At 41.6% G+C, this 25,084-nt stretch overlaps 1 protein-coding gene across 2 annotated transcripts in view; it reads left to right on the top strand.

Moving 5' to 3' along the window:
• Window positions 1-985: 985 nt before the first annotated feature.
• LOC139583393 (receptor activity-modifying protein 3-like) overlaps window positions 986-25,084 on the top strand; it is a 41,515-nt gene continuing 17,416 nt past the window's right edge. Inside the window, exons 1-4 of one of the 2 annotated variants that reach the window (XM_071414429.1) lie at window positions 986-1,308; window positions 22,128-22,170; window positions 22,324-22,353; window positions 22,715-22,877. In XM_071414429.1, coding sequence (XP_071270530.1) covers window positions 22,335-22,353; window positions 22,715-22,877 — 182 coding nt within the window. In that variant the 5' untranslated portion in view covers window positions 986-1,308; window positions 22,128-22,170; window positions 22,324-22,334. The remainder of the gene's footprint in view (window positions 1,309-22,127; window positions 22,171-22,323; window positions 22,354-22,714; window positions 22,878-25,084) is intronic. The other variant, XM_071414428.1, reaches the window with a different exon arrangement.

Raw genomic sequence — 25,084 nt, 5'->3', positions numbered from 1 at the left:
CTGAGAAACAATTATTTTGCCTATTTATTTCCGCTTTCATTTGGCTGCATTGACATTCTCAGTAAATCCTCAAGATGGCGCTCGGGTTGTTTTTCTTCCAGAAAGGAATCCATGAGTCAAATAAAGCATCTGCATGAAAAGGAATATATAAAATTTATACAATTTGATACCGTTCAGAGTACTTTTTAGGATATTCCAAATATGGATTTTATTTTGCACGCATTTCTTTTAATTGCAGCATTTGACAGGTTAAAATGTTTGGATAATAATGTAGAAAATGGCCTAGATTGAATACAATTTTGCTAGGCCTAAAATCACAAACAGCATCATCAATTTATATTTGTATCAATCCTACTTGTGGCTTGCCCACTTTTCCTCTGTCATGTTTTAGGTAGGTGGTAACACTTTATAATAACTTTCATGAAAAATCTAGGCATATTTATAGCCTAGAGTAGGCTTACATAATAGGCCTATTAATAAACAAGTATTTCATTCTTTGTTACAATTTATGGACATGTATAGGAATATTAAACCATTCAAAAATATTGAAATTTCAGCCTGTTTGGGTGGGATGGAGTATTGGCCTGCCTGGTGACATCACCTGGTAGTCAATTAGTTAAGAGAACAATAAGAAAGAGAGTTCCAAACCTCTCTGCCAATAACAGCAAGTTTTCAGTCTTCCCCTCCCTACTTCCTGACTAGCACAATTCTTGCTTGAGAAATTGGTTATTTTTGACAATTTGAATAGAAAACAATCACAGTAAGGTACTTAATTGTTACCCAGATATTATTTGATATTTTGATAAAAAACGACTGCACTGGACCTTTAATATGCACGTGTCATTCAATAAAATCGTTATCATTCATATTAAATTGTCCATTTCATAATGGTTTCCTGCATATGGAAGGAGATAGGAACGGAGACGAAGGGGACGATCTATCTCCCCTCCTTTCTCCCTCCCTCTGATAGGATGCTAGAGCGCAGAAGTCATTTTAGCAACGAGATGTGCAGGCAAGCTTGCACAAGGACCGTGAGGCAAGAGCACCGAGGACGCGCATCTCATGTGGAGGTTCAGGGCCTGATTTGAGGAGGTATTGCGGAGTTCTAAATTTGACTCATGAACTATGAAAGAAGTTGCGCGCGCGCGTGCTTTCATTGAATTTGGATAATTATGGTTTGCCACAGACATTTATCACCCAGTTGAGATTTCATTGAAAGAATCCGAATCGTGTGGGGGATTGTTATTCTCAACGTGATGGATACAAATGCGTTGGCTGTGTTTAAACTTTTAGTGGTTGGAATTTTGGGTGAGTATTCTAGTGTTTTATTGTATAGGCTATTAGTAGTCGATTGGATAGTTTTCTAGATTATTCAAATATATTATTTCTTAATGATTTAATAGCTATTTTTGTGTTGCCACTGTCTGAAATTGAATCTTATAATCGAAAAAATGACAGAAAGAATGCATAACAACATATTAATAACACTCTCAATAATTCTCAGATCCTTTTGCTTCAAAACTGCTTTCAGTGTTCATTCCATAGCCAATAAGATATTTAAGTTGCATGGCCTATCATCTTTAAAAAGGCTAATAAAAAATATGAAATCAAATCCATCTTGATCAATGACTTCCACAATTTGATATGATTTCATAATATATTTGACAATCGCCAAATTAACACCACTGTCTCTTGACCCTGATGTCTATGTAAAAGACTGTATGGTAAAATACCATAAGAATTCATTAAACAATGTAAGAATCTCCATACCAGTATGCTTTTCAGGTAAATTAATGAAAACATGGGTCTTTAAGGGATGATGACATTGGATGTCCATTGAAATTAAATGTATTTACTTTTATGTTTTATTTAACCTTTAACTAGGCAAGTCAGTTAAGAACAAATTCTTATTTACAATGACGGCCTACCTGTCATTGTAAGGGGGTATTCAGCGTTATGATTGTCTATAATGATATGCAATCATAAAAAAATTGTATGTTCTTTGCGAAATGATATCTTCACTTATCCCAAGTTCATGTTTATTTTTGGTAACATATCGTCTACATGGACTTGGACCCTATAGAAAGTGCAATGAAAAATCTGACTTTATTGTCCCGGACCCAAGGTGATTTCTCTTTAGGGAGGATTTCTGGTTCTCTCATCAGGAGGAGACAGGAACCCATCTCAGAATACCCAAGAGATTAGATTGAGAGCTGAGGCCCAAAGATTATGGATCAGGGATATACTAAAGTCCCCAAAACTGTCCAGAACTCTCCTGGATAACTGCCATGTAGGCTATGTGTACAGCAAAATTGTCACGTTCGTCGTATTGATGAGACCAAGGCGCAGCGTGGTATGCGTACATACTTATTTTAATGAAGAATAAACACTGAGCAAAACTAAACAAAATAACAAAACGAACATGAAACTATATACAACGAGTGCTGACAGGCAACTACACATAGACAAGAACCCACGAATACCCAAGGGAAAATGGCAACCTAAATATGATCCCCAATCAGAGACAACGATAAACAGCTGCCTCTGATTGGGAACCAATTCAGGCCACCATAGACCTACATATGCCTAGACTTACAAATACACCTAGACATACAAAAACCCTAGACAATACAAAACAAGCATACCCACCCTCGTCACACCCTGACCTGGCCAGAATAATACAGAAAACAGAGAATACTAAGGCCAGGGCGTGACAGTACCACCGGACTGGGGCCCGTCGTTGGAGGTTCCGGACTGGGGCCCGTCGTTGGAGGTGCCGGACTGTGAAACGTCGCCGGACGCTCTGGACTGGGTACTGTCGCCAGACGCTCTGGACTGGGTACTGTCGCCAGACGCTCTGGACTGGGTACTGTCGCCAGACGCTCTGGACTGGGTACTGTCGCCGGAAACTCTGGACTGGGTACTGTCGCCGGAAACTCTGGACTGGGTACTGTCGCCGGAAACTCTGGACTGGGTACTGTCGCCGGAAGCTCTGGACTGTAGAAGCGCACTGGAAGCCTGATGCGTGGTGCCGGAACTGGTGGTACCGGGCTGAGGACACGCACCTCAGGGCTAGTGCGGAGAGGGGGAACAGGACATACTGGACTCTGGAGGCACACTGGAGGCCTGGTGCGTGGTGCCGGAACTGGTGGTACCGGGCTGGGGACACGCACCTCAGGGCTAGTGCGGAGAGGGGAACAGGACGTACTGGACTCTGGAGGCACACTGGAGGCCTGGTGCGTGGTGCCGGAACTGGTGGTACCGGGCTGGGGACACGCACCTCAGGACTAGTGCGGAGAGGAGGCACAGGACGTACTGGACTGTGGAGGCGCACTGGAGATCTGCAGTGTAGAGCTGACACAATGCGTCCTGGCTGGATGCTTACTTGAGCCCGTCAAGTGCGGGGCGCTAACACAGGACGCACTGGGCTATGCAGACGCACCTTAGACACAGTACGCAGAGCAGGATATCCTGGTCCAAGAAGGTGTACTGGAGACCAGGAGCACTGAGCCGGCACCTTCCGTCCTGGCTGGAGGCCCATTCTAGCCCGGCAACTGCGAGGAGCTGGAATAGAGCGCACCGGGCTAAGAATGCGAACTGGAGACACCGTGCGCATCTCTGCATAACACGGTGCCTGACCAGTCACACGCTCCCCATAGTAAGCACGAAGAGTTGGCTCAGGTCTCCAAGCTGATTCAGCCAATCTCCTCAAGTGCCCCCCAATTTTTTTTAAATTGGGTCTGCCTCTCAGGTCTCCGTGCTAGCCGTGTCCCCTCATATCTTCGCCGTTCCTCCTGCGCTGTTTTCACCTGCCTCCATGGTAGGCGATCCTCTCCTGCCAAAATCTCCTCCCACGTCCAGGATCCTTTACCGTCCAGTATTTCGTCCCAGGTCTATTTTTCCACAAAGCGCTGTTCCTCCTTTTCACGCTGCTTGGTCCTTTTTTGGTGGGTTCTTCTGTCACGTTCGTCGTATTGATGAGACCAAGGCGCAGCGTGGTATGCGTACATACTTATTTTAATGAAGAATAAACACTGAACAAAACTAAACAAAATAACAAAACGAACATGAAGCTATATACAACGAGTGCTGACAGGCAACTACACATAGATAAGAACCCACGAATACCCAAGGGAAAATGGCAACCTAAATATGATCCCCAATCAGAGACAACGATAAACAGCTGCCTCTGATTGGGAACCAATTCAGGCCACCATAGACCTACATATGCCTAGACTTACAAATACACCTAGACATACAAAAACCCTAGACAATACAAAACAAGCATACCCACCCTCGTCACACCCTGACCTGACCAAGATAATACAGAAAACATAGAATACTAAGGTCAGGACGTGACAAAAATAGCCAATGGCCAGTGGAAAATGCAAAGGTTCTGAGATTTACAACCCAAATGGGACGTCTTCCATGCACACATAATATCCTCAAAAACTGTCTGGAGCACAGGGGGACTATGATTTATTTGTTGTAAAATGTATTTTAGGAAGATGATGTAATTAGATCAGAGCTGAAGCACAAGCACCACTGCTCTGCTGAGTAAGGTCTGTCTACTTGAATTAGCAGATAATAATGGTTAGAAAGAGGCATCGGAATTCCATAACCAAGGAAAATGCCTTGGGCTCATCAGCCACAGCTGCTTCCAGTGTAGTGCTGTAAAAATAATGCATTTTATGCTCAAAAACATCTCTGTAATACAATTCTACTGCTATACGTCTACATTTGGTTGGTACTAGCAGCCAGACCAGTGGTAATAAAGACTTCCTAGTAGTTACTGTATATGTTTCAAAACTCTTGTAAGTTTCCTTATGTGGATTCACTAAAAGGCCTCTTCTTTTAGCTGCCCTCTCAACAGCTGTGAAAATCCTGTACAAAGCTGTATTAATCTTTCAATGAGCTCGTAACATTTTCATACACTCCGTGGGCTCATGAACTTGGCCCCTGGAAAGTTACGAAGTCCCCAGCTGGAGCTGTATATAGACTCATGCCTGTACTGAGGCAAAGTACCACATTGTCAACGTACTCTACCTAAATCTCAGTTATGCAGGTTGTCCAGGTTTTCAAAATGGCTTCTCTATTGCATGAGCAGTGTCTTCCATCTTGAGTAGGCACTCAATCAATATCGTGCTCTGTTACTGGGTCACTGCCTCCGATAATGTAATAGTGTTGAGATCGTGGACTGTTATTGGGTCACCGCCTCCGATAATGTAATAGTGCTGATGAGTGAAACCCCCAGTTGGAACCCAGGCCTCTGGCTTGGCTTCCCACTGTCACAGCAAGAGGGCAGAGTAGGAACCCAGGCCTCTGGCTTGGCTTCCCACTGTCACTGCAAGAGGGCAGAGTTTGAACAGTGTTGTAGATCAGCCAAGGATAGTGTAGAAAGCAGAGTGCTGTGTGTGTGTGTTTTTGCCTACCTACCTGCCTGCCTGCCTGTGTGTGTGTGCGTATCAGCTCAGCCGTGGCTTTCCTCTCACACTCCTGAAAATAAGCAAGGAACACATACTGTTCTCATATCTCTCAATAAGCAGACATGTTTAGCATTATTGTTGTATGGTTACTGATACAGTAGTTTGAATATGTAGGCCAGGAATAAATACAGGTTTTGTTTAAATGGAGTGTGTCTGTGTAATGTGGTAGTGGGGTATGCTCTCTTGGATTGTGTGGGCGTCTGGAAGAGTACTGTCAGTGTGATTTGAAACTGAGGTGAACCCTCAGTGCCATCTTTCACACCTCAATATGGGTTTTAAGTACTTAAATAGGCTGTGCTGAGTACGTTTTCATGCAAGCTGAACGTTGAGTTCCTATGGAAAGGCATGCAGTGTTTTCTCTGCCTGATTTCAAACTCTTCTCTCACGTTATCTCTCTGTCTCTCACTCTCTCTCACACACACACACGCACACACACACACTTCTCTCTGTTTCTCTGCCTACACACAGCAGGTCACAGAGCCACTTTGGCAGTGGGCTTCCCTTCTGTATGGCAACGCTCATATTTGGCAGTGGGCTGCTCTCCTGTATCGCAAAAGTCCTCTTTGGCAGTGGGCTGCTCTCCTGCATGGCAAAGGTCATCTTTGGCAGTGGGTCGCTCTCCTGCATGGCAATGCTCATCTTTGGCAGTGGGTCGCCCTCCTGCATGGTAACGCTCATCTTTGGCAGTGGGTCGCCCTCCTGCATTGGCAAGGGTAATTGGCACTGAGACAGATTTGGCAAATGAGCACGGTTGACAGAATCGTAACTTTCTATTACTTAACTCCTGTGCTGTGATTTCCTAGTTTCAAGTTCAAGTTTTAATGTCACGTGCACAAGTACAGTGAAATTCCTTTATTACAAGCTCCCCACATTGCCCTAATCAATAACAACGTAAACCAAAAAATAACAAGGTAGAACAAAATAATAAATAATAATATGTTTCTGGAATTGAATGTCTTATAAATAAGATTGGGGGAAAAAATCTAAATTAAACCTTAATTTAACAAGAAATCCTAGCAACTTTAATTTGACAGTACCCTAATAACAAATCCTATGAAACTGGTGTGAATGAATGCTTTTCACAGTCAGTGAAGCTTTATCCCTGACTCTCCCCTCTTCTGAACTTATCCCAGATGCATTGCGAAAAGTAAGTATGAAAGCAGAAGTGCTGTGTTGACGATAGGTAGGCACTCAGCAATATGACGTCATCATTGACAGTGGGATGACTTCCTGATCACAGAAACCAAGAACAACATTCAAATAACCAGGATTGCTGCCTTCTTAATGTAGGCAATGCTAGGCATACCTCAAGGGCTGTTGTTGATGTTTGTAAGCAGGAAGTCGGTCACACCCTGATCTGGTTCACCTGTCCTTGTGATTGTCTCCACCCCCTCCAGGTGTCGCTTATTATCCCCGGTGTATATATCCCTGTGTTTCCTGTCTCTCTGTGCCATTTCGTCTTGTTTGCCAAGTCAACCAGCGTTTTTCCTTGTGCCTATCTTTCCCAGTCTCCGTTTGTTTCTAGTCCTCCTGGTTTTGACCCTTGCCTGTCCTGGTTCCGAACCCGCCTGCCTGACCACTCTGCCTGTTCTGACTACCAGCCTGCCTATCCCCTTGTACTGTTTTGGACTTGGATCTGGTTTCTGACCCCTGCCTGGCCTGATCTTGAGACTGCCTATCATTTGGTACTGTTTGGACTCTGACCTGGTTTATGAACTCTCGCCTGTCCCCGACCTGCCTTTGCCTACTCCCTTTGTTATAATAAATATTGGTGCTCTACCATTTACCTCCTGTGTCTGCATTTGGGTCTCGCCTTGTGCACTTAAAGTCATGCTGTTGTGTGTGATGATTTCATATAGCTGAGTCTACCCTTAGTACAAGGTTTGTGCAGAAGTTACTCCCTCATAGTTACCAACAATACAAAGTAAGTCATGTAAGATTATTATTATTATTTTTTAGTATTTTGATTTTGATTTGTGCTCACAAAGTAGTGATAACTTCGCTTTTGTATGGGGTGTTTGGTATTCTTTTTAAAGCCACCGTCGTATGTGACCTCATAAAATGGTTGATAGGTACACCCATCTAGTACCGGGTCGGATCCCCTTGGCCTCCAGAACAGACTGAATTCTTTGGGGCATGGAAACGTTGCTCAGTTGGTATCAAGGGACCTAACGTGTGCCAGGAAAACATTCCCCACACCATTACAGCACCACCACCAACCTGTACCGTTGACTCCAGGCAGGTGGGGCCATGGATTCGCTTCTTGTTTCTAGCTGATAGGAGTGGAACCTGGTGTGGTCTTCTGCTGCAATAGCCCATCCGTGACAAAAACCGACGAGTTGTGCGTTCCGAGATGTTGCTCTGCACACCATTGTTGTACTGCGCTGTTTGTGGTCTGCCTGTTCGCTTGCACCATTCTTGCCATTCTCCTTTGACCTCTCATCATGAGCTGTTTTTGCCCACAGAACTGCCGCTGATGGGATGGCCGGCCGATTCTGAGATACTGGAACCGACGCGCCTGGCACCGACAATCATACCACGCTCAAAGTCGCTTAGGTCAATCGTTTTGCCCATTTTAACGTTCAATCGAACAGTAACTGAATCTTTTGATGCCTGTCTGCCTGCTTTATATAGCAAGCCACGGCCAAGTGACTCACTGTCTGTAGGAGCAAACCATTTTTGTGAACGGGGTGGCGTACCTAATAAACTGCCCAATGAGTGTATATTGATGCTGGTTCTCATGGAAACCATAGCCTTGCCAAGCTAAACTGTTTTAATTATTAGTAGTTTCTTTTGACTTTCGGCCCCTTGTTGCTGGATTTAATGCAACTGCTAGAATACCAATGGTATTAAATGTATTAATCAACTTACTGAAGATCATGTGCTAATAGACTGCCATGCAATGCCAGTGTTTGTAAAAATATCTGTCCTAAATATGATGTGTTTTGAGAGAACTGAAGGCAGAAAGAGGCTGGAGGATATTCTTTCATTTTTTTCATGAATTAAATAGTTGGCTTGAAGTTGTGAACAGCAGGGACAATCAACTAAATGCCTCAGTGACTTTTCCACACAGTTTTTTTTCTTCTTTCCCGCGTGTTGGAATGAGTTTACATTTCAAAGGCCTTGGTTAAATGGCTCAGATGCTTCAGCTCCAGCCAATTCACCATGTCGTCATCTTAAGATTCGTTATCTGTAACTAACCGTCTGTATTGGTAATATTGACTGATCCTAGTGATGACACATACCCATTATATCTTCAGCAGTGATTGTCCGGTATCATGTTCCAGAAACATCCTCATCACGTTCAAGCAACTTTGACAAATGGAACATTCTCAGAACACTTCCAACCTAGACATGTAGATGTTAGAGGGAAATGATCATTATGTGAATAAAAACATGTCTTTAAGCTAAAACAGAGAAAAAACACCTAAAAGATTTTGTCAGATTTAGATTGAGACATCTGTTTACACGTGTCCCGTTGTCCACACTCCCCACAGTAACTTTCCTCTCCGAACTGTTGGAATGGGTTAATGCTATAGCCTCTTTGGAAAGTCCCTCCATGGAGTGAGCGTCCCTCACATGATTTAATTCAGGTTCTCTCTTTCCCCAGGCTATGCAGCATTTATTTCTGTCTCTCTTCATCTTGGCCACCCATGACAACCCCTTCCTGCTTTTGTTTGCCAAGTGCAGAGAGCCTTGTCCGCTTTTCCTCAGTCGCCTTTTCCCCTCCTTTTCCCCTCCTTTTTTTTGTCCAATCCCCCAGGGCCAGTGTCACAATCCCACATGGAACCTTCCCCTCAGACCTCGGATTGAGAATGTGCCAAATCACCACAACATCAATGTAATCTTGAGCTTTTGTCCATTGGTCCACTTAGTGTTTCATCCCCTCAGTGTAAGCTGAAGTCGGGCACAAGGTGGGCAAATATTTCAGAGCTTCTGAGATAAATGGAATGAAATGTATGTATTAGCAGTTAGCAATTAAGAATTCTTTTTTTTTTAAATGTAATTTTGTTCATTATTTAGGTGACTGAGTTTTAGGCGAATGACTGGGGGCCTTCAAAGGAATTTGATGTTAAGTCATTACATGTGGTTACGTCTGCCCAGTTTCAATTCAGTAAATTTGATTGAGTTGACTTCAAAGATCACGCCCACCATGCTCAGAGGTACATTTTCTATTTGGGCTGATGCCTGTCTTCCTCCATAGTGTAATGGCCTTATTGAAATATGAATTATGTTGTCGAAGGGATTAGTCGTGTCTGAGAAAAATAATCAAAGTGCTTTGATCAAAGCCTGATTTAGGTGTAGATCATCTAAGAAGATGATGATCACATTGCCTGTTGGAGATTTTTTTTTACTGTTCGTCTTGAATTAGTTATATAATCTTTTGCAGCAATGGGTTTAGTATCTAATCAGTGGGCAAAACTGGTTGCAATGATGTCTTTATGATGTCTTTTAAGACTTCAAGGTCAGGTTATATACTCCTTGTATAAGGATAAAAAACTAAATATGTATTTACCATGATGTCTTGATCTCACCATGGGAAAAGCATCTATACCTGGTTGTAACAGAGACCAGTTTGTTCTAATCTAGTTATGCGGCAAATAACCCGCAATTAAAAGAAATCTTAGCAGAGGTAATTTCAACGTTCCCTTGACAGACTAAATAACGGGATCCAGCCCTCATTCTCCCAAGTGCAATAAATAAGACAGGCCTGGTGACATTGCTACACCACTCTGGTAGCTTATTCTTTTTTTATACTCCCCATTAGGGCTCTATACACAATAGCGTGACAATGAAAAATGTATTGCTTTTTAAAGTATGTGACTTTAGACACAGAACAGTACTTAAAGGGCAACTCCACCACTTTTCAATCTCATTTTCATTATCTCCAGCACAATACCAGTGTCACAATACCAGTGTCTACATACAGATGTAGGATCTTCATTTGATCACCTTGCTGCAGGAGAACTGTAGTGTATTTGAGTTTTAAAAAAGACTTCTGAAGTTTGTAATTTCTACTTTGAAATTTTAGACTTGAAAAATGCATCAACCTCATGATGATGATAATAATAATAATAATGTATGACACTTTAGCAGACACTTTTATCCAAAGTATTCAGCTTAGTAAGGCAGCAGAAAGCTAAGTACATAACAGAAATAAAATGTATTGAAATATTGGGCAAAATATCAGAATTGGGCTGCCTGTGTAAACGCAGCCACTGTCCACACGCAGTTTTACATGTGACCCTTATCAGATTTGCTTGATCACACTGATATAGCCTCTAAAATAGCCACGCAAAAAAACACTTCAGGATTGTATCAGGATTGAGAACCACATGAGAAGAAAATTGGAACTTGCTTACATATTCTGGAAAAAATCTGATAGGTATCAGATATCCCAAACGCAAGCTAGTGCCATTTGTTTGTTTTCCCATCAGATCCCCCCTCATTCTCAGTAATGATTGATATATGGATTGCAAGAGATTCCAATCCTGGTCCACAAAGGGTGCATTTACACAAGCAGCCCAATTCAGACTTTTTGCCATTAATAACTGGTATTTTGACCAATTAGATCAGATCTTTTGACAATAATTCGTCAAAAGATCAGAATTGGGCTGCCTGTGTAAACACAGCTATATAGAGTTTCTCTATCTATCCCAACATGGCCAGTACTAGATGACTGCCTTTTTAACCTTTAGAGCACAGCCTTAGCAGGAAGCGGTTTGTACTTTAAGAAGTGACAGACAAGCTTCAAATAGATAGTAGAAGAACCTTGGGGAACCTTGGCCAGTCGTTAGTATCACACTTACATCCTCCAATTGTCGCTGTGACGTGCTTATTTCTGCCCTTGTGGTGAGAGTCAATTTATAAAATCACAGTTAATGACAGATATTTGGACAATAGCAATGTTGAGAGCAGACTATTTCAGTTATTCCTGCAGTAATGGCTTCTATGTTTTGGATGAAGGCTTTGAGGGCCGCAATGTCAATATTATCAACCAAAATAAATCGCTAGACGTACCCCTTAATTATTATATACCTGGACCATCTGTACTCTAATATGATATCTGTTTAAATAAAGGCTCCCGTTTGAAATGGACTTCATTTCATTGTTAAAGAGTTAAGATTATAACCATGTAGTCCTACTATACACCCACATCTATCTTAAGAAAATAGGTCTACAGTATATGTCTCTCTTTCTCACACACTCTCTCTCTCTCTTTCTCGCTATGACATCTCCCCATGTATCCCAGTAGACAATTTGTCTTCATTGATCATTCGATTTTTTGTTTTTCTCAAGTAATCAGCCGCAGAGCTTGAGCAAAAACAAATGCAGAATTCTCCAGCTCAACTTCAGAGTAATAGAAAAGCGATAGGTCAACATTAGCAGTGATGTCGTTAAGCACCAACAGAAGCATACAGTGAGTTGAGATGGAGCCAAAGAGCCTTCCTCTATGCAGACAGACAGCCATACGGCCAAGGGAAGGGGGAGCAGTGGTGTTGTCCTTCTTTTTTTTTAACAGCCGGAGCTGTACTTGGCAGGGTCAGTAAGTGTCCTCGACTCCAGGGCCCAGCGAAGAATGACGTCTTGACCCCTACAGATAGAGTAGATGGCAGAGGACAGACTGGTACTTTTCTGATTACATTCGGGGTCTGGCCCTGTGTTAACCTCAAGCAGCCTCAAGGAAATGGCTGGGAGATTAGAACTATCACATTTGAGAAATTAGCACTTTTAATTAAGCCTGGTCATGGTCTCTGAGAAATGTCTCCAATTTAATGTTCCTCGGCTTATAACAAGGAAGCTAATCAAGAAGGATGTAGACAAACATACCATAATGACGTCATGTCATGTCACAACCCCTCCTCCATCTGAAATGTGCCCATTACTGTTTTTCTAGATGTATAGTGTATTATTTGTAACAAGGCAGGCAAATATTATGAGGTATTTCTAATGGGAACCCTTCTGGTTTGTCAGTCAACATGAATGTGCTAGAATCTACAGTATCTGTTCTTTCCTTGCCTCCCATTTTCCCGAACACAGACCCATTACATCATATTACTTCACATAAAGATGATCTGAAGCTCAAACAGTTAGTCTGCCTAAGCCCCACTACAGTATGTACTCAATTTTTGCAGTAGCTACATTTTTCACCCCACTTCATCACACTCGTACACTCAGCTTTAAGTGGATATCTGTGTAAATAATATGAATATGTATATGCCAGACAAGTTTGCAATTCAGGAACATGGCAATGCGACAAGGTGAAGCCTTTGTATTTCCTGCTTTAGTCGACATTCTCTACCTTCAAGGTCTTAAGTGTTTCAACCACAGGACTATATTAGGCACATGGAGGGGTGAGGTGCGGGGAGGTGTTGACAAGACTTCAGAGTCTCAACAATGTCCCCATGAAGATGAAACCTAATGGGAAGTGTTATGCTTGATGGCCCTGCACTTGGCATAATGCTGTATTCTATTTTTATTATTTGAACCTGGCATGTTTTAGGTCTTGGAGGTGTGGCTTTTATGGCTTCTCTTAGACTGCTGCTACTGTAAATGGATTATGTGGTTGCTAGGAAGAAACTAATTACGATACTGTCTCTACAATTTGAAAACAGCATCTTCTTTTATATATCTATTTTAGTTTTTCCTGCCCTAGAATAATGTTTATTTTCTTTCGAGACAGGATGCAAATGAATTTCTCAGCTTTCTGATATCCTTGTAGTGTGGAAGAGAGACAGACAAGGCTTGCTAGCTGGAGGCTTATAAAAGCTGAATTTCTCCATTAATGGATGTATTTGGCCCTGTGACTGCTGTGGAAATGTAAACCATGAATATCAAGAGACGCCTATTATTTAGTGTGAGACTTCAGCTTTCTAGTTGCTGCTTCTCATAAACCATGTCATCCTATTGCCAAGTGAGAGGATACAAGGCTACAGTAAAGATGAAGGCTGCCAAAGTAGTAAAAGGTTTATGCCACATTTGGTAAACACTAGACGTATTAGGGATACAGTGGTTTCCATGATATTGAGTGTCATTCGTGTTTCCCTTCCAGACCTTCTATTTCACCCTTTATGTAGTATGACTTGTCCTAATGTGAAACATCTATTTAGTGGTCATGAAGTGCTTATGAATGCTCTATAAAGACTTTATAACTTGTTGGTTTAAAGTGGCACCGTAAGACTGTTTTTCTACTTTCCACAAGAACAGCCCGTCAACGATTCAGTGTGGCAGTGTAGGTTTATCAGAGAGATTTCATTTTCACGGTGTGTACTCAGAGCTACCTCGTACTGGATTCACTGTTGGATTGTATTTTGGTCCTGGTGTATCTTTGCAAAACCATCACTGAAGTGTGACACAGGAGGGAAAGAGTGAAATAGCACATCAATTCGGAGGGTCTCGCTTTCCCAACCTTTAGGGATACAGTGGTTTCCATGACATTGAGTGTCGTTCGTGTTTCCCTTCCAGACATTTCAGGCGAGGTGCAAAGGCCCCCCAAAGCAATTTCCAGACCAATTGGAAACCAAATCTGTCAATTGAAACTCTTTCAGGTAGGGGGAAAGAGAGCCGTGTGCCACCTATACAATGGTGGGGGGAGCACTGTGTGCGTATAAGGGATGCCGAGTGCCCTTTTGTTTTTAGATGCCAACATGGTCTCATGGGCAATTTGTATTATTCTGTACATAAATCTATACACTCCATTAGTATGATATGTTATGTTACGTTAGGCTACATTATGAATGGAATAGTGGTCGTACAATATCACACGAATTAGAGGACGTATAGTATCAAATCAAATTTCAAATCAAATGTTATTTGTAACAAACTTCATAAACTGACAGTTAAATGTTTACTTACAGGCCCTTTCCAACAATGCAGAAAGAAAGAAAATAGAGAAATAATAGAAAAGTAATAATAATAAAGTAGTAATAAATAAGTAATAAATGCACAATGAGTAATGATAACTTGGCTATCTATATACACGATTTACCAGTACCGAGTTGATGTGCAGGGGTACAAGGTAATTGAGGTACTGTAGATATGTACATACTGTATGCAGTGCCTTCAGAAAGCATTCACACCCCTTGACTTCTTCCACATTTTGTTGTGTTACAGCTTGAATTTAAAATGGATCCAATTTAGACACAATATCCCATAATGTCAAAGTGGAATTATGTTTTTGAAATGTTTGCAAATGAATTAAACATTGAAAGCTGAAATGTCTTGTCAATAAGTATTTAACCCCTTTGTTATGGCAAGACTAAATGAGTTCAGGAGTAAAGATTTGCTTAACAAGTCAGAAGTTAATAATAGTGTTTAGTATGACTTTTGAATGACTACCTCATCTCTGTACTCCACACATACAATTATCTGTAAGGTCCCTCAGTCAAGCACTGAATTTCTAACACAGATTAAACCACAAAGACCATGGAGGTTTTCCAATGTCTTGCAAAGGGCACCTGTTGGTAGATGGGTAAAAATAAAAAGCATACATTGAATATCCCTTTGACCATGGTAAAGTTATTACTTACACTTTGAATGGTGTATTAATACACCCAGCCACTACAAAGATACAGGCGTCCTTCCTAACTCAGTTGTCAGAGAAGAAGGAAACCACTCAGTGATTTCACCATGAGGTCAATGGTGACTTTAAAACAGTTACAGAGTTTAATGGCTGTGATAGGAGAAAACTGAGGGTGGATCAACAACATTGCAGATACTCCAATACTAACCTAATTGACAGAGTGAAAAGAAGGAAACCTGTACAGAATAAAATATTTTAAAAACATGCATCCGGTTTGCAATAAGGCACTAAAGCAATACTGCAAAAAAATGTGGCAAAGCAATTCCCTTTTTGTTCTGAATACAAAGTGTTATGTTTGGGGCAAATCCAATACAACACATTGCTGAGTATCACTCTCCATATTTTCAAGCATACTGGTAGCTGCATCATGTTATGGGTATGCTTATAATCGTTACGGACTGGGGAGTTTTTCAGCATAAAAATTAAACTGGATGGAGCTAAGCACAGGCAAAATCCTAGAGGAAAACAGGGTTCAGCTTTCCATCAGACACTGGGAGATTAATTCACCTTTCAGAAGGACAATAACCTAAAACACAAGGCCAAATCTACACTGGAGTTGCTTACCAAGAAGACAGTGAATATTCCTGAGTGGCCGAGTTACAGTTTTGACTTAAATCTACTTGACAATCTATGGCAAGACCTGAAAATGTTTGTCTAGTAATGCTCAACAACCAATTTGACAGAGCTTAAAGAATTTTGAAAAGTATAATGGGCAAACGTTGCAAAATTCAGGTGTGGAAAGCTCTTAGACCTACCGAGAAAGACTCACAGCTGTAATCACTGCCAAAAGTGCTTCTACAAATTACTGACTCAGGGGTGTCAATATTTATATTTCTGTACTTAATATTCAATAAATGTGCAACATTTTCTTAAAACATGTTTTCACCTTATCATTATGAGGTATTGTGCATAGATGGGTGAGAAAAAAACTATATTTAATCCATTTTGAATTCAGGCTGTAACAACAAAATGTGGAATAAGTCAAGGGGTATGAATACTTTATAAAGGCACTCTAACTAGGTATAATAAACAGTACCAGCAGCGTATGTGATGAGTGCAAAAACGGTCACTGCAGATTGCTAAATAGTTAGTCCGGGAACCTTCAAGCTATTTAACTGTCTTATGGCTTGGGGGTAGAAGCTGTTCAGGGTCCTGTTGATTCCAGACTTGGTCCATCGGTACAACTTGCCATGCGGTAGCAGAGAGAAAAGTATATGATACGCCTTACCTGGTTGTACAATAGCATACGAATTGGATGAAATAATTTGTCATACATTTTGGAGGCCTTATTGGTGGACGTATAGTAGTGCACGTATTTATCTGAGACCAGGTTGACTCTTGCAGGAGAATTAAGGGGATAATTTACGGTGGAGGTTTGGGAAACTAACGACAAATGTTAGAAGAACTAAAACGACAAATGGTTAGATGACTTTATGTAGCAGGTTAGGTGAATTGGGTAATGTTTAGAATAATGGTTAGGGAAGGTTAGCTATAATGCAACAGTTATCCCCGACGCGACAACGAAAATGCAGCCTTTGGATTTCTAGACTGTTGCGGATTAGACCATGATAGAGGTGCTCAGAAATACCTAAAGTATATTTAGCATGGCGTTGATGCCAGGCTGGGATTGCAAATAGTATTAAAGGTTTGGCAGTGTGTAACATTGAAGGGGGTGTAACATTGAAGGCTTGGCATTAAAAACAAATGTGACGCAACCCTGTATTCGCGTCATGCCCTGCTACTGTTTGAAGTTATCAGGCGTAGCAATCACAGACCTCTATGCTTTGAACACATATCCTGCAGGAAGAAATTGCTAAATTTAACTTGGCTGCTCAACAACAGTTATCCCCTGGTTGAGACTGAACTGAACAGGATGGTTTTTGTAATCACATATGAAGGAAAAATCAAAACTGTGTGTTCACTCAGAATGCTTAGACTGTTTCTTAAGGACATTTGTGGTAACGATTCAATATAGAACAATGACAAAGTCTACGAAGATACCTGTTTTAATGTGCTTAGCAGCTCTGGTACAACATAGATATTCTAAGTGAACGTGCAGTGCGGTTTACCTTTATCTGTGATTGTTTGAATTGGGGCTTAAGACTGGCACTTGAAGGAAAAAAAACAAGGACAAACATTTTTCTGCTTGGTATCATTGAGGTACTGTAGTTATAATAGGGAGATAATGGTGGGAGAGTGAGACAAGGAAAGACTGAGGTGAAAACGAAATGAATGAGCGAGAGTGTGAGTGTGTGTGTTTACGTGTGTATTCTCTAGTAGGTACTTCAGTGGTGCACCAGTTTTGGACAGCTGTCCCACTTAACAGGATTGCTACACAGGCTTATTGAAGCAAACAAGCAGCTGGGTCAGGGAGGAGGATGGAAGATTGATTATGTGTGTCCCACACTTGGCAGTGCCAGCACCAGCGCCAAACAACAGACACTGCATGGAGTCGGACTGGGGGTTTCACGCTGCGCCATAGCAACTTGCCTCCCTCTCTGTCTCTCAGTGCTGTGCTGTGGTAGAGTATGCCCGCTAAGCAGCATTTCTCAAACCTCTCCTCAGGGATTCCCGCCACATGTATTTGATCTATTCCCAGAGCTAGTGTAGAGGATGGCTAAGGGAAACGCTACGGTCTTCCTGAGACCTACAAGTACCATCTCCCCACAACCAGAAGGCGCTTCTGGAGTATGTTGTGTTATGATGCAAAGGGTTGTGGATTTCCACTCTGTCACCTAATTAAACTTGTCAGCTAATCATCAAGCCCTTGTCTAGTTTAATCATGTGTGCTAGTTCAGGGTTACAACAGAATTGTGAAACATCTGGGGCTCCCCAAGGAGAGGTTTGAGAAACACTGCACTAAAAGCTCAGAGAAAAGTTCCACCTCCTATCCTGTCCTATCATATCCTGTCCTATCCTATCCGGTCCTAACATATCCTATCCTATCCTGTCTTATCCTGTCCTATCATATCCTATCCTATCCTGTCCTGTCCTATCCTATCCCATCCTGTCCTATCCTGTCCTATCCTGTCTTGTCCTATCCTATCCTATCCTGTCCTATCCTATCTGGTCCTATCCAGTCCTATCCTATCCTATCCTGTCCTATCCTGTCCTATCCTATCATGTCCTATCCTATCCTGTACTGTCCAATCCTATCCTGTCCTATCCTATCCGATCCTATCCTATCCTATCTGGTCCTATCCTATCCTGTCCTATCCTGTCTTATCCTATCCTATCCTGTCCTATCCTATCCTGTCCTGTCCTATCCTATCCTATCCTATCCTGTCCTATCCTATTCTATCCTATCCTGTCCTATCTTGTCCTATCCTATCCTATCCTGTCCTATCCTATCCTGTCCTATCATATCCTGTCCTATCCTGTCCTATGGTGCCCTGCAGCGTTTGTTTGTTCTTTGTTCTTTGTTTAAACTCGTCCGTTTTTGTTGCTTTGCTTTTAGTACTTTAATAAGGTTTTATGTTGCATCGGACTACCGATTAGGCTACGGTAGAGCGACATGAAGTGCGTACAGTGGATTATTCTCCTACTTGGATTCCCTTTGCTTGTACCTAAAACAGGATGCGAATCTATGAGAAAGTCGGCGGCACCACACATCCACAACAGCAGAAACTCTTACAATGTAATAACTCACATTCGGGAGAACAGATCAAAGGGGACATACTTGCAGAGATCGTGAGACAAAACAACCTGGGTGAAGGACTATTAAGTAGGAAGAGGAAAAGGGGCAGGAAAGGCGGTGTGCGGCAGAGGTTGAGAAGGAACAAAACAAAGATTCCGCTTCCAACTATCCTGCTCTCCAATGTCCAATCGCTTAAGGTAAAAATTGACGAATTGTGGGCAAACTCACAGTATCTATATGAATACAGGGAGGTCTGTGTGATGGCCTTTTCTGAAACTTGGCTGTCGGAAGCGGTGCCCGACTCTGAAGTCAACCCTAACGTATTCACCATCACTCATATCGACAGAGAGAGTGAAGCTACTGGTAAGGAGCACGGAGGCAGTCTGGGTTCTGATAAATGATAGATGGTGTAAAACTACGATTGTCAGGAAAACAATCTGCACTCCTGATACAGAGCTACTGTGAGTGTCACTACGCCCCTTCTACCTCCCCCGTGAATTCACCATGCTTTTTCTGACAGTTGTTTATATCCATCCAAGAGCAAACAGTGTCAATGCAGCTGATATCATTTTTAACCTCATTCAATGTTTAACCTCACTCAAGAGCTTGATGTGATTTTCCCCGATGCGCCCAAATTCATCATGGGGGATTTCAATGGCTGTACTCTTAAGCGCAATTTGAGGACTTACACCCAGTATGTGACTTGTCTAACAAGGAAAACATAAGATCATTGACTTGTGTTACGGCTCGGTCCCCAAAGCGTATTCATCCTTGGCCAGACCTCCACTGGCTGGATAAGTTCATAATACTGGTCTTCTACGACCAACTTATAGACAGTTACTCAAAAGGGAGAAGGTGGTGGAAAAACAAATACAGGTGTGGGACAATGACAGTATTGATCAGGGATGCTTTGACTGTACCACCTGGGGTGTATTTGAAGAATCATCAGCTGACCTGAACGAGTTGACTAATGTAATACCTGGCTATATTGAATTCTGTGTTGATTTGGTGATCTCCCCCCCAAAAAAGTAAGATATTTCCTAACAACAAACCATGGGTGACCAAAGAATTGAAAGTGGTGCTTAATAAGAAGAAACAAGTGTTTGCCTCCGGGAATCGACTCGAAAGAAAAGATGTACAGAGAGAGGTGAACAAAGAGATAAGAAGGTCGAGATTCCAGTAAAAGGACAAGGTGCAACAGATAATGTCACAGGGAGACTCAGTCTGCCTGATTGAGAATTAAGAATATGGCAAACTCCCCATTGAAAAAGGAGGCAAGGTATTGATCCCTGCCTGGATGAGAGGGTGTGCCTCTACAGCCAATGAACTAAACAAGTTCTTCACCCGCTTTGAAACAGGGGTCGCCCCCGCTGCCCTGGCTCGTCTGGAAGAGGATGTCATGGCAACCAAGAGTGCGCTTGTCATCGATGAGGAAGTCGTACAACAAGTGTTCAAAAGCAAAGGAGCATGAAAGTGCCCGGGGCCTGATAACATAAGTGGTCGTGTCTTGAAACACTGTTCCACTCAGCTGAGGGGTGTCTTCTGCTCTGTCTTTCAGCGGTCCCTGGGTGCATCGGAAAGTCCATCTTTATGGAAAAAATCTGCTGTTGTACCTGTCCCAAAAACCTCTCATCCATCTGCATCAAATGATTACAGACCTGTCGCTCTGACCTCTCTTAAATTTCTTGAAAAGATCATCAAGACATACAGTTGAAGTCGGAAGTTTACATACACCTTAGCCAAATACATTTAAACTCAGTTTTTCACAATTCCTGACATTTAATCCTAGTAAAAATGCCCTGCCTTAGGTCAGTTAGGATCAGCACTTTATTTTAAGAATGTGAAATGTCAGAATAATAGTAGAGAGAATGATTTATTTCAGCTTTTATTTATTTAATCACATTCCCAGTGGGTCAGAAGTGTACATACACTCAATTAGTATTTGGTAGCATGGCCTTTAAAATGTTTAACTTGGGTCAAATGTTTTGGGTAGCCTTCCACAAGCTTCCCACAATAAGTTGGGTGAATTTTGGCCCATTCCTCCTGACAGAGCTGGTGTAACTGAGTCAGGTTTGTAGGCCTCCTTGCTCGCACAAGCTTTATCAGTTCTGCCCACACATTTTCTATATGATTGAGGTCAGGGCTTTGTGATGGCCACTCCATACCTTTACTTTGTTGTCCTTAGGCCATTTTGCCACAACTTTGGAAGTATGCTTGGGGTCATTGTCCATTTGAAGACCCATTTGTGACCAAGCTTTAACTTCCTGACTGATGTCTTGAGATGTTGCTTCAATATATCCACGTAATTTTCCTGCCATCTATTTTGTGAAGTTCACCAGTCCCTCCTGCAGCAAAGCACCCCCACAACATGATGCTGCCACCCCCGTGCATCACGGTTTGGATGGTGTTCTTTGGCTTGCAAGCCTCCCTATTTTTTCTCCAAGCATAACAATGGTCATTATGGCCAAAGAGTTCTATTTTTGTTTCTTCAGACCAGAGGACGTGAAATAATCTGTCTGTAAACAATTGTTGGAAAGATTACTTGTGTCATGCACAAAGTAGATGTCCTAACTGACTTGCCAAAACTATAGTTTGTTAACAAGAAATTTGTGGAGAGGTTGAAAAACGAGTTTAAATGACTCCAACTTAAGTGTATGTAAACTTCCGACATCAACTATATATATATATACACACACACATACATACATACATACATACATACATACATACATACATACATACATACATACATACATACATACATACATACATACATACATACATACATACATACATACATACATACATACATACATACATACATACATACCCACACACACACAGTACTCGTCAAACGTTTGGACACACCTACTCAGAAGTGTATGTAAACTTCCCACTTCAACTGTATTTAGATTGGTTTAACACTTTTTTGGTTACTACATGATTCCATATGTGCTATTTCATAGTGTTGATGTCTGCACTATTATTCTACAATGTAGAAAATAGTAAAAATAAAGAAAAACCTTGAATGAGTAGGTGTGTCCAAACTTTGACTGGTACTGTATATATAGTTAAGAGCTTTTCACAATACTGAGCCGAAACCAAGCAGAGCAAACCGAACTGTGCTGAGCTGTCCTTGGTTACGCATCCACGTTAGTTGCTGGAATCTTGCTGAAGACGACAATGTGAAAGTAAATATCTTTGCCGGCACGGTTTGGTTCAGGTCGACACGATAATGTGAAAAGGGCTATTGCCCTCTCCTCAGCTTCAACATTATAATAACCCAGCAGCAACAACATCTGACAGCTTGGCATTTGTACCAGAAAACTCTTTAATGACTGTTATTCTAAGCATCATTTAGTCAACCATGCTCAAACCACTGTTACATGAACTGAGGATTCATTTATTTTTTTGTTGCCAGGATGTGTTGGAATTGTAAATTGAATGGCCACCTGGTCAAAATGGTAAGTTTTATGTTAAAAGTTCCACGTACTGTAGGTTTCAGTTGTGTTTTGTCAACAGCGTTTAATGATGGTTCTAAATGTAATCAAGTTCACTGAGACTTGTCATGACTAGTAACTCTGTTTCATGTTTCTGTGTGATTTTGTCTTTGACAGTGAACTCTTGGATGACAAGAGGATTGTCAGGTAAGGAAGTTTAGCTTACATCTCCTTCTGAAGACATGAAACACTGTGCAGCACGGCTTACAAATGCTCTACTTTTTGCAATAAGTAATTTTTAACCTTGTGCCAATAATAATAGGCAAAATTGATCAAATGTACATTCCTTACTTCTGACTTACCCTGTGCCAGAAGTTATAGCCACTATTTGTAATAACAATATATTCAGTTACAGTATGTTCATTAAGCACCCATTAAGAAACACCCCATTTTCAGTTATAGTACTTTTTCCTGTTGCTTTCCCGAATGAAGACACCCCTAATACTACTGTGGAACATTAAAGGTCGTGTTTTTTTTCTTCTAATTTGGACCTTTTTATGTCCTGCAGCCACAGAGAATATCAATGTTGAGTCTATACCACGAAGGCCTAGTGTGTCTCTGTGCAACGAGACCCAGCTACTGTGGGAGATGGAGGTGTGTGGGGAGGAATTCAAGCGAAAGATGGACCACGTGGATCCCCAGAACTGGTGCAACTTAACACACTTCATCAGGTAAAAGCCTTTTCAATCTTATCAGAACAAGCCAAAGAGTCTGTCTATCAATGCACTGACCCAGCTCTTAAGGGCACTCAGTACAACTGTTATGTTAATCCATGTCAGAATGCCGAGGTAGGATTACTTCCGGCAAGCAAAACCTGTGTAATCCCACTACACCAGTTTGTAAACTTTTAGCTTTTGGATGCAGTCTAAGATTTGGAACTTGAAGCCAAAATATAACACATTTCCAATAAAAGGATGAAATGCACTAACATTGTTGTACAACATTTTGGGGAAGTTCAGAACATAAATTGTTAAAAGTATTCTTTTAAATAGAACAATTAAAACACACTGTAGGAGGAATCAAAGAATACTGTATTGCAGTGTAGGTAGTCTAGTAACAAATGTAATAAAACATGCCATGATTCTGCACCCACTATCTGGCTGTTTGTGTGTGAACAGGCGATTGGAATCAAGATGCCTGTTGGCACAGTAGATCCAGCGGGCCATTTGCCTGGCTGGACCTGCTCAGTGTTAATTCCCCCCTGGCCAATGAGCGGCACCTGCGCCTGCTGGCTGACCCAGCATGGTTCTCTAACACCCTTCAACCATTCACACACACGCAAACACACATACACAGGCAAATCAACACTAGAAAAATGTCCCTCTGTAAATGTCAGTGTTATGTAAATAATTGTGCTGGGGATTCAGAGGCCTGACATTGATTTTTCCCCTATTTGATTCGATTAAGCCTCAATAGAATTCAGCATGAATGACAGAATGTAATAGGGATGAAACGGCCATTTCTAAGAACCCTTCCCTCTTTCCCCTAGTGTCAGCGAAGCCTGCTCCGTTCCTAGAATGAATGTGTTCATGGACATTGTTCTTTAGCCCATCAAAACATTGCGAGTCACTTTGTGGGCATCTCACACATGGTTTCTGGGGAAATTCACTTTCTCTATTACTTCTCCGTGGGGAGTCCCGATCGGGAGATCAACATTCCATGTTGTAGTCAGACAAGATATTTACAAATATTGGATGTAAGGAAAACATACATGTAAACCCCGTCTTCCACAGACAGGGTTTCGACAGAAGTTGAACCATAAGGCCTTTTGTAACAACCAGCCATTGAAAGTTCCATTCGGTTTATTTCAATAGGGCACAAGCTTTATTTGATGCTAAGTTTACACTGTGCTTTTTTTGTAAAGAATACAACATGATACACTTGAAGCTTTAGATAAGGAATTCTAGGAAGAATACACGTATATTGTACCTAGTACAATACCTCTTATAATATTGTCCAGTAGCTCATATTGTCAAGAAATTTCTCTCTTCGTGAGACAGTCATTACCATACATACCAGCTTTTTCATGAGGAGCATTTGAGAATGATGTTTACAGTATTTGTTAATATGTTATTCATGAGATATGTATTCTCATGGACATCTCCAGGGAGCCTGTGGCACTCTGATGAAAGAGAGCGAGAGAGACACAGACATTGAAAAAGGGAGAAAGTGAAGGACCTTTATGTAAACCAACACACTATCAAGTTAGGGGTTAAGGTTAGGTTTAGGGGTGAAAGTTAGGGTTAGCTAACATGCTAGCTAAGGAGGTAAAGGGTTAAGGTTTTGGTTAGGGTTAGGGGAAGGGTTAGCTAACATGCTAAGTAGTTACAAAGTAGCTAAAAAGTAGGAAGTAGTTGCAAAGTTGCTAAATGCTAAAGTTATCAGTGATGAGATTCGAGCATGCAATCTTTGGGTTGCTATGTTATATGCCCATCCATCTATTCATCCTCGTCCACCAACCTCCCTCGTATCGTTTCTGTCTTAAGTAACCTACTGTCTTTATGTGTCTATTTCACAATAATCTGTGATTCTGGATTGATGTAAACAGTGGTCCTCGTTTATGTTCCGTGCAGTAGTGGTGCGTGGATAAAAAAAATTAAGCCCCCCCCCCCCAAAAGCCATATTACATCCTATGTATTGTGATATTGGCGTCGTTTGCTCTATAACCTGTTGATTCATATGCCTTGCAACCTTGATATGTAGGCCTAAGGCTGAGACAATAAGAAGACACAGTGGTAGAACAACTTAAACCTCACCTTTGTTTCATTACAAAACCGGAGAGCAACCTGTCGGTGAAGTCCACAAAGGATATTGCATATAACAGTTGCATGACCTACAGCATTGTCAAGCAAGTTAATGTTTCCGACATTGTCGGACT

Source organism: Salvelinus alpinus, chromosome 8 (assembly GCF_045679555.1).
Source record: "Salvelinus alpinus chromosome 8, SLU_Salpinus.1, whole genome shotgun sequence".
Lineage (NCBI taxonomy): Eukaryota > Metazoa > Chordata > Actinopteri > Salmoniformes > Salmonidae > Salvelinus > Salvelinus alpinus.
The sequence above is the reverse complement of the archived record's forward strand: the minus strand, read 5'-3'. Positions and strand labels throughout refer to the sequence as shown.